At 59.8% G+C, this 9625-nt stretch overlaps 1 protein-coding gene across 4 annotated transcripts; it reads left to right on the plus strand.

Moving 5' to 3' along the window:
* The first annotated feature begins 1182 nt into the window (after positions 1 to 1182).
* Positions 1183 to 8234, plus strand: TMEM145 (transmembrane protein 145). 4 transcript variants are annotated; one of them, XM_021003289.2, is made up of 15 exons: positions 1185 to 1360; positions 2112 to 2186; positions 2540 to 2617; positions 2741 to 2827; positions 3206 to 3307; positions 3404 to 3488; positions 3616 to 3687; positions 3791 to 3859; positions 4077 to 4157; positions 4251 to 4329; positions 4883 to 4976; positions 5596 to 5768; positions 6242 to 6362; positions 6679 to 6885; positions 7488 to 8234. In XM_021003289.2, the coding sequence occupies exons 1-15, from the start codon at positions 1238 to 1240 to the stop codon at positions 7698 to 7700; spliced, it is 1659 nt and encodes a 552-aa protein (XP_020858948.1). In that variant the 5' UTR covers positions 1185 to 1237; the 3' UTR covers positions 7701 to 8234. The 4 variants fall into 4 exon arrangements, with proteins under 4 accessions (XP_020858946.2, XP_020858947.2, XP_020858948.1 ...); XM_021003290.2 differs by having other exon boundaries at positions 7920 to 8234; XM_021003287.2 differs by lacking the exon at positions 7488 to 8234 and having other exon boundaries at positions 1183 to 1360; positions 6679 to 7481.
* Positions 8235 to 9625: the final 1391 nt, after the last annotated feature.

A 9625-nucleotide genomic window follows, 5' to 3' on the forward strand; every position in this document is an offset into this window, starting at 1 on the left:
ATGGCCAAGTGTCCCGGGCTGGGAGTCTGGGAGGCCTGGGTGGGAAGCCTGGTTCTGCTGCCACTTAGAGTGTGTGACTTTTCCCAAAGCCTTTCCCCCACGGGCCTCCATTCAGTAAAATGACTAGTTCAGACTGAATGATCTCTTAAGGGCATAAAGGGCAGAGCTAGAAGGAACCACAGAGGTCATCTGATCCAGCTGCCCTGGAAGAGGAGTGACCGTCCCAAGTTCACAGAGCCAGCAGGGAAGGCCCACATGAGGATGCAGACCTCTGGACTCCAGATCTCTGGAAAGGTCTGCCCCAATGAGGTGCCCATCGGGAGCAGGGACTCGGAACCAAGGTCTGCAAAGGACGGAACTGGACGGGAAGACAGTCTAGGGGAACAAACCCTTCCCCTCGAGGGGGCCGGGTCGCCTCTCGACACTAGGTTGCCCGGCTAGCAGCACGGAAAAGGGATGGGAGGGTCATAGGGGTAAAGTCCTACCCTTGTAACCTCGAAGGCCGGCGCAGAGGTGGGGGAATGGGGGAAGACAGGTGCATCGGGAGGTCCACTTAGAAGAGGAGGTATACGAGGAGGGGAGACGGTGTCGGGCGCTGTGGAAGAATCCCACCTCACATCCCCGGAGGCCAGCGAGGAGGTGGGGGATGGGGAGACAGGGGTTGGATCAGTCGAGGAGTGATGAGAGGGGGCGTGCGGTGGGAAAGTCAGATCCTCGCAGCCCGGGAGGCCAAAGTGGATGAAGAGGGATGAGAGGGAGGAAGGCGCGGGGGATGGGGAAGGGCGCGGTGGGAGAGTCGGGTTCTCGAAGCCCCAGAGGCCGGAGCGGAGTAAGAAGTTTGGGAGGGATGGGAGCGCAGAGGAGGAGCGTGGGCGCAGGGGCAGAATCCGGTCCTTGTAGCCCCTTAGGCCGGATTTGAGTACAAGGGATGGGAGGGATGTGGGCGCGGGCAATGGGGATGGGCAACGTGGAGGAGTCTGGTCCTCGCAGCCCCGGAGGCCGGAGTGGAGATAGAGGGGTGGGAAGGATGGGGGTGCAGAGGGATGGGGCTGACACGGAAAAGAATGGGCATGGAGGGAGAGCTCGGTAGTCGCAGCCTCGGAGGTCGGCTCAGAGGAGGCGGGGGAGGCGGGGCTGAGGGAGGACGGGGGAGGGGCCGGGTGGCCGGCGGCGGCGGCCCTTTAATCGGGTGCGCGCGCGCGCTCGGCCCCGCCGGAGTCTCCGGAGCGGGAGCAGGATGGAGCCCCCGCGCGCGCCCGCGATGCTGCTGCTGCTGCTGCTGCTGCTGCTGCCTGTGCTGCTGCCGCTGCCCCCCTGTGCCTGGGGCAAGTACGTGCGGGGCAACCTCAGCTCCAAAGAGGTGAGCGCGCGGGGCCCGAGCTCTAGCGGGAGCCGCCCTGAAACCCGGCCCCTCCCCCGCCCTGAAGCTCGGCTGTCCAGCGCTGGGCCCCGCCCCCGGGAGACCCTTTCCCCATCTCCACATCCTCCCCTCTCGGCCCCAAGCTTTGGAAGACCCTTGCCCTGGAGCCCGCGGAGATGCTGGATCCACCTGGGGGCGGGGCTGAGAGAAGGGGCGGGGCTAGGCGGGGCGGGGCTATAGAGGGTACCTGGGGAGGAGAGGGGGCCGCAGAAGGAACCGTGGGAGGGAAAGGGAAAGGGTCTCTAAGACAAGGGAGGAAGGCTGGGAAGAGGGGCTGGCCAGAGGACAGTAGCAGATGGCGAGGGGAGGGGGGCTGGGAACAGAAGAAGGGAGCAGATATTGGGGTAAGGGCCAGGGATTTCGGGTCTGCAGAGACTTTGAGATAAGGTCTGGGAAGATGCTGGGGTCCAGGCTAGGGAGATGACGTCAGGACTGATGGCTAAGGAGATGTTGGGGTCAGGGGCAGGAAGAGGTCAGGTCTGGGGAGACAGTGGGGTAGGTGGGGGAGATGGGGTCAGGTCTGGAAAGATATTGAGGTCAAAGCAAGGGAGATGGGCTCAGGTCTGGAGAAATGTTAGGGTCAGATGGAAAGAGGATTTGGGAACGTTGGGGCAGACTTGGCAAGGGAGCGGGGAAGGGACAGTGGTGCTGAGGGGAAGCTGGGGAGGCTCTGACCCTTTTCCTTCCCTAGGACTGGGTATTCCTGACAAGATTCTGCTTCCTCTCTGACTATGGCCGGCTGGACTTCAGGTTCAGATATCCCGAGGTGCAACTTTCCTCCCAAAAGCTCTGAGGCAAAATACTCCCAGGTTCCCAGGGGGAGACCTCCCAGATTCTTGAAATGGGACTTCCTCCCCAAATCCCTATTTAAGACCCTCAAGCTGGGATGGAAGGAACACTAGATTGGGAGTCAGAGGACATGAGTTCAAATGCCATTTCCTGTCTAGATCTTGGCTAAGCCCTTTCCCTGTGGTAGCCTCTTCTTCCCCAGCCGAATGAGAGGGATGGGCAGCCTGGTCTTAATCCCTGATATAACTCCTCGAATCTCCCAAGTGACACCTTCCCTGTGGCAAGTCTTGAGGTTTTCCCTTCTCATCCTTCCCATCCTTGTCTTCACAGGCCAAGTGCTGTGAGAACATCCTCCTGTACTTTGACGACCCTTCCCAGTGGCCCGCAGTATACAAGGCCCAAGACAAGGTGGGAGAACCCTCAGGAAAGGAAAGGGCTGGGGCCTCGGACTGGTGGAGCTGAGGGAGAAGGGCTGGGAGGAGGTCAAAGCTCGGAGGTAGCCCGCTCACGCCCATCCCTCCGCCCCGGCAGGACTGCTTGGCCAAAGAGGCGGTGATTCGGCCTGAGAACAACCAGGTGATCAACCTCACTACCCAGTACCCCTGGTCGGGCTGTCAAGTGAGTGGTGCAGGACCGGGGAGAGGGAGGGGGCGGGGCCTGAGATGTGGGGGGGGGAGCCCTGGGGGAAAACGGGCCTGAGAATGGGAGGGGGGGAGCCTGGACGTAAGGGGGTGGGGCCCAAGAGTGAGAGGCAGAGATCGTTCCTCAACAAGCATTTATTAAGCACTTACCGCGTGCTGGTAGCTGTGCTCAGCGCTGGGGTTGTAAGGGAAGGCAAGGGCGTCCCTGCCCTCATGGTGCTCACGCTGTACTTGGCCACACGACGTGGATAGAATTGGGTCCATGCGAGTTACATAGGGAGTAGATGGCAGGTCATATCCGAAAGGGGGTGGGGAGGTGGACTACGCCCTCGCTTCCTCGGGCTCCCCTTGGCAGGTGGTGTCCGAGGGGGGCGTCCGCTACCTCAGCTGCTCCAGCGGACGCAGCTTCCGCTCAGTGCGCGAGAGATGGTGGTACATCGCCCTCAGCAAGTGCGGGGTAAGGCGCCCCTGCCCCGACACACGCCCCCCCCCAGCTCACCCCCCCCCCCGGCCCCGATGGCTCTCCGGCTCAGGCCCCCCTGCCACCCTGCAGGGGGATGGGCTGCAGCTGGAGTATGAGATGGTGCTGACCAACGGGAAATCCTTCTGGACCCGACACTTCTCTGCCGACGAGTTTGGTGAGTGGAGACCTAGGCCCCTTGTGCCTGTGAGGACATCAGGACGGCCCCCTCCCTGGGGTGGGAGTGGCAGGACCCCGGGGCTCCTGGGCAACCGTCTGAGCCCGAACTGATCCCTGCTCTCCAGGGATCCTGGAGACAGACGCGACCTTCCTCCTCATCTTCACCCTCATCTTCCTCCTCTCCTGCTACTTTGGTTGTAAGTTACCACACAGAGGTGGGAGGAGAAGGGAGGCCTCGGAGGATGGTGTGGCCTTGGGGGGTGCCCCACGGACACCTCTCCCCCTCCCCCCTGACCCCAGACTTGCTGAAAGGCCGACAGCTGCTTCACACAACCTACAAGATGTTCATGGCGGCAGCAGGAGTGGAAGGTGAGAGCTGGGGGGCCGGAAACTGGAGTCCTTGAGGGGGCCCTGCTTAGCACTGTAAGGATTCGACTCCGCCACCACTCCCCACTTCTGTCCTTTGGATTCGAGTAAAGGCAAAGCTCTTTGAGGGGAGAAACTGCTCTACTTTGGTTTTGTCTTCCCAGTATGCAGGTGGTGCTTAATAAATGCACATTGACTGACTTGGCTTTGCCCTTTACAGTCCTCAGCCTCCTGTTTTTCTGCATATATTGGGGTCAATATGCCAGCAATGGCATCGGCAATGAGAGCCTGAAGATCGTGGGTGAGGATTGAACTGGCCAGGGCTGGGCACCAGTGGGGGCCTGGACAGGGGCCCTCTCTGAGTCCCTTCTCTCCCTTCCTCTCTCCCTCTCAGCCAAACTACTGTTTTCGGTCAGCTTCCTCATCTTCCTACTGATGCTGATCCTGCTGGGAAAAGGCTTCACCGTGACTCGGTGCCTGGGCAGGGGGACAGACCAGGCTCCCTGGGGGGGCGGGGGTTTGGAGTGGAAGAATTTAGAAAACGGAGTACTGAGGCCAGGGGATCCAGGGGGGCGGGGCTGGCCATTGCCATCTTTCCTGATGGTCTCCTTTCCATCCCCCACATTCTTCTCTGTTTCTCTGTCTGTCTGTCTCCGTCTCTCTCTCCTCTCTCTCTCTCTCCTCCTCTCTCCTCTCTCCTCTCTCTCTCTTTCCTCTCTCCTCACTCTTCTCTCTCTCTCTCTCCTCTCTCCTCTCTCCTCACTCTTCTCTCCTCTCTCCTCTCTCTCTCTTTCCTCTCTCCTCACTCTTCTCTCCTCTGTCCTCACTCTTCTCTCCTCTCTCCTCTCTCTCTCTTTCCTCTCTCCTCACTCTTCTCTCCTCTCTCTCTCTCCTCTCTCTCTCTCTCCCCTTCTCTTCTTTTCTCTCCTCTCCTCTCCTCTTCTCCCTTCCCCTCTTCTCTCTCTCCTCTCTCTCCCCCCCCATTCCTCCCTTTTTCTCTCTCTCCTTTTCTCCCTCCATCCCCAGGGGCCGGATCAGCCATTCAGGCTCTGTGAAGCTCTCCGTCTACATGACACTGTACACACTTACACACGTGGTTCTCCTTATCTATGAGGCCGAGGTAAGAGCCTGTCCTGGCCCTCTTTCCCTCCCCCTCCCCCTCCCCCTCCCCAGTGGCTCTGCTAGCCTCTTTTGTCTCTGCCCTTATTCAGGGCTCCAAGTCCCCTCCCCTCTCTGCTCCTTTCTCCTGCTCAGAGCCTCTCATCTCTTTCTGGCTGTACCTTCCGCTCTCATGATCTGTTTTGGGGAGGGGGCTTGTCTTTCTCTGACTCACTGTCATAAAGTAGTGGTGTAATGGGTTGGGGGCTTCGGCCTTGGCCTGGCCCCCAGGGGACCCTCCACTGGCACTGATGGCTCGTCCTGGCTTTCCCACCCCATGGCTGTGACTTGGCATGGGTCGCAGAGCCCAGTGTCACTTCCTTAGGGGCCTCCCAGGGCCTGACGTTGGGTCTGCATTTCTGGTCTCTCTGGCCCTGCCTGCCCCTCCTTGTTTCTGTCACTGTGGATTTGGAGTCAGAGGACCTGGATTTCACACTTGACTCGGCCCACTTACTCCCTGGGTGACTTTGGGAAGATGGCCTGGGCCCTCTGTGCCTTAGTTTCCTCATCTGTAAAATGCAGGACTAGGACCTGAGGACTGGGGCCTCACCCCTCTCCCCCTGCTCCTCTCTCGGGGCCAGTTCTTTGACCCTGGGCAGGTGCTGTACACCTATGAGTCTCCGGCCGGTTATGGGCTCATCGGCCTCCAGGTGGCCGCCTACGTGTGGTTCTGTTACGCTGTGCTGGTGTCCCTGAGGCACTTCCCTGAGAAACAGCCATTCTATGGGCCCTTCTTTGCTGCCTACACACTCTGGTGAGAAGTCCAGCCGGGTCCTGCAGCTTCTGGTGAGGCCTCTGGACCTTGGCATCCTGGCCTCTTCAAGCACTGACCCTTCACCTCCAATCCCTTCTGATCCCTGCATTTCCACCCTGATACCTGACCCCCGTTCCCCATGACCTCCAGCTCCCTCTGATCCTGTGACCTCTGACTACTGTTTATGTCTGTTCCCTGACCTTTGCTCAAAACTCCCCCTCCTGACCTGTAACCTCTCCTAATCCAGGCACCTTCTCTGCCTCTGACATCTTCTGGTGAGACCATAGCCCTGGCCTGGCCTGGGAGATCCTGATCTGGGGAGGGACCCTGGGCACTGTGCTGGGGGAGGGGTGGTCTCTGGTCCCTGTGCACAGGACCCCTCCCCCTGCCCCTTAGGGAGCAGGACTTGGGTCCAGGGAGTGGGAGGTGGGCAGAGGTCAGGGCTCACCCCCATCTTTGCTCCACCTCCCCAGGTTTTTTGCTGTCCCTGTCATGGCCCTCATTGCTAACTTTGGCATCCCCAAATGGGCTCGAGAGAAAATCGTCAATGGCATCCAGCTGGGCATTCACCTCTATGCACATGGGGTATTCCTGGTGAGGACAGAGATGGGAGGAGAGTGGGAGGGGCACTAAAGGCTGGCTCTTGTCTCCTCTCCGCCCCTCCATCTCTCCATCTCTTAACCTTCTGTCCACCCAGCCTTTTGGTCCTCATCCATTTGTCGCTCTCCATCCCTCTGCCCCCATCTCTCTACCCTCATCCCTCTGTCCCTTATTCCTCTCTGTTCCCTCATCCCTCTGTCCCTCCATCCTCTGTCCCCCCATCTCTCTGTCCACCCATCACTCTGCCCCGCCCCATCCCTCTGCCCCCCCACCCCATCATCTCACATTTCTCTCTCATCATCCCTCCCAGATCATGACGAGGCCTTCAGCTGCCAACAAGAATTTCCCCTACCATGTGCGAACTTCCCAGATTGCTTCAGCTGGGGGACCTGGGCCAGAAGGGGCCCCGTCAGACAAGTCCTTCCCTCAGCATGTCTATGGAAATGTGACTTTCATCAGTGACTCCGTCCCCAACTTCACGGAACTCTTCTCCATCCCTTCAGCATCAGGGGCCAGCGTAAGCTCTGCCATCCGGGTCCCAGCTACTCCCCCTGGGAGCTGGCTCCGCCCCCTGAGGACCTGGCTGCTCACTCAGGCACCCCTCCCAGGCCCTGAGGACACCCCTCTCCCCTCCCAGCTCCTGGCCCCACCCCTGGAGTACCTCACCCCTGTCCCTGCCCCACCCCCCCAAACCTCTGACCGCAAGACCCCACTGACCCCACCCTTAGGCTTCAGGAGCCCACCCCCACCCCTCCCATCCTGGGTCCTGGCCTTGCTTCGGACCCCACCCCCAGCCCCACGAGTCCCCCCTCCTCCAGCTTTCCAGGTTCCCCCTCCCCCTCCCCACTCCCCAGTCCTGGCCACTCGGGCCCTGACCCCACCCCCCGAATTCATCACACATGACTTAACCATGCCCTTAGAGTATCTGGCCCCTCTTCCCACTCGCCAGGGGCGCTTCCTCACCCTCCCAGACTGAGCCACCAGGGGTGGGAGGGGAGGGATCTTTCCTAGGGAGGGGGGAGAGGAGACTTTGGGGACCATATCCTCCCCTCCTCCGGGGAGTTCCCACCAGCAACTGATCATCCCCTCCCCTCCCTGAACCCTCCCCCTCCCCCCCAGGCTGGGAAGCAGGTGGAGGAGACAGCGGCAGCAGAGCCTCCAAGGGGCCGGGTGGTGACCACGGCCAAGCAGGCCTCTCCACCCCCGGCCCCCGGTGGGGAGGGCCTGCCGCCCCCTTATCAGCTTCATGCCCCCCAGATTCACAGGCCCCACCCTGGCTTTCCTGAGTACTTCAGCGTCCACACCGGTGCTGGGGCTATGCCCCCCATCTGAGGGCTGGCACCCCACTTAGCGTGCCCATATACACACGCAACCCTGAGAGGTTTTAGGAGGGTGGGGGTTGGCCCAGCCTGAGTCCTGGGACCCACCGGGCCTTGATGGTCAGCAGCTTCCTTCCCCACCCCACACCCAATTCACTACCCCCAACCCCCTCATTTTGTGCCAAATGGCCCCAGTGGGAGCCTCTCTCCCCCCACCCCTCCCTCCCCTCAGCCCCTACCCCGAAGGTCACCGAGGGACCCCAGCCTCCTCCTGCTCCGGGATCTCCAACCTCCTTCAAGCCTGCACGGATACTGAGGTGCTTCCTCAAGAAACCCCAGGATCCAGGCCCCAGGCTCATCCTCGGCCCTTCAAGATGCCGTGACCTCTGGCCTTCCGGCCCTCACAGTCTCCTGCCACAGGCTTTGACCCCTGCCCTCAGATGGATGTTCAGCTGGATTCTGACCCGGTGACCCCCTGGGGTGGCTCTTTTGTGGGGTGCCTAAGGAGGGGTCCCTTTTCTTGCCAAAATAAAAATGTGAACTCTAAGGATGAGTGTGGACTCCCCAGGCTCCAGCTGTGTTGCATGAATCAGGCCCAGAGAGTCCGGGGAGGTTGCAGAGAAGACCCTGCTGGAGTGCAGTGGGGCCTCAAGACCCTCCATAGCCCTCCGTGCCAGCTCAGAGAGCCCAGGGTCTCAGGAGCTGCCCTCCTTGGGCCCCTCCCAACTTGCCTCCAACACAGGGCCCTTTCCAGGCTCCACTGCAACAGGAAGGGGGCCTGGGGCTCAGAGCCCCACCCTGCCCCTGCCGGCTGGGCCCAGACAGCTCAGCTCCCTCTCTGGGCCTCCCTTGGTCATCCGTGACCACTTGGTGCAGGACCAGCATTTTGTGAACCATGACCACTGGGAAATGGCACCTGCTCTCGTAGGAGGAGCTGTCGTGACCACAGCTGGTGGGGTTGGGGTTTGGCTCCCCCAAGCAGAGAGTGGCCATGTCTGAGCAGTTAGAGTCACGGCTGAGGAGGGAGTGAACAAGCATGCATTAAGCATCTGTGCAGTGCCTGGCACTGTGCCAAGCACTTTAGGTACCTCGTTTGTGGAGAACACCTGAATGTCAAGGCTGAGAGGGCCCTAGAACAGGGAATGTCGGGGCTGAGAGGGCCCTGGAACAGGGGATGTCCAGGCTGGGAGGGCCCTGGAACAGGGAATGTCAGGGCTGGGAGGACCCATACAGCAGGGTGGGGAAGAAAGGACAATGGAAAGAACAGGATTTGGGGGTGGAGGATCTGGGTTAAAATCCCAGCTTTGCTACCTACTACTTTTGTGGCCTTGGGAAAGCAAGGCAGCCTCTCTGGGCCTCAGTTTCCTCCTATGCAGAATGAAGGGGTTATCCCGGCGGCCTCTGCAATCCCTTCTGTCTTGAAATCTATAATCCTATGACCCTGTGATGTGAAGATAAAAATGGTCCCCATCCTCAGGGGCTTACTAGGGACTAAAACACGTATTCTGAGAATTAAACATAAAGCAGCTGGTGGTGCCATAGTGCACATAGCGCCAGGCCTAGAATCAGGAAGACCTGAGTCCAAATCTGGCCTCTGAGACTTCCTAGCTGTGTGACCCTGGGCAAGTCACTTACCCCTGTTTGCCTCAGTTTCCTCATCAGTCAAATGATCTAAAGAACAAAATGGCAAATCCCTCCAATATCTTGGCCAAGAAAACCCCGAATGGGGTCCCAAAGAGTCAGACGTGGCTGAAAAATGACTGGACAAAAATTTGAAGGCAGAGACTGAACCAACAACTTTTGGGGGGAGGGGAGCGGTATTCTGAATATGGAGAGGGGAAGACAAGCAAGGAAGGCTTCATGGAAGAAGCAGCTCCTGAGCTGAGGCTCAGAGGAAGATGGGGTTTCTAGAGATTGGGATGAGGAGAGAATGCATTC

Source organism: Phascolarctos cinereus, unplaced genomic scaffold (assembly GCF_003287225.1).
Source record: "Phascolarctos cinereus isolate Bilbo 61053 unplaced genomic scaffold, phaCin_HiC Scaffold_726;HRSCAF=1367, whole genome shotgun sequence".
NCBI classification, from domain to species: domain Eukaryota; kingdom Metazoa; phylum Chordata; class Mammalia; order Diprotodontia; family Phascolarctidae; genus Phascolarctos; species Phascolarctos cinereus.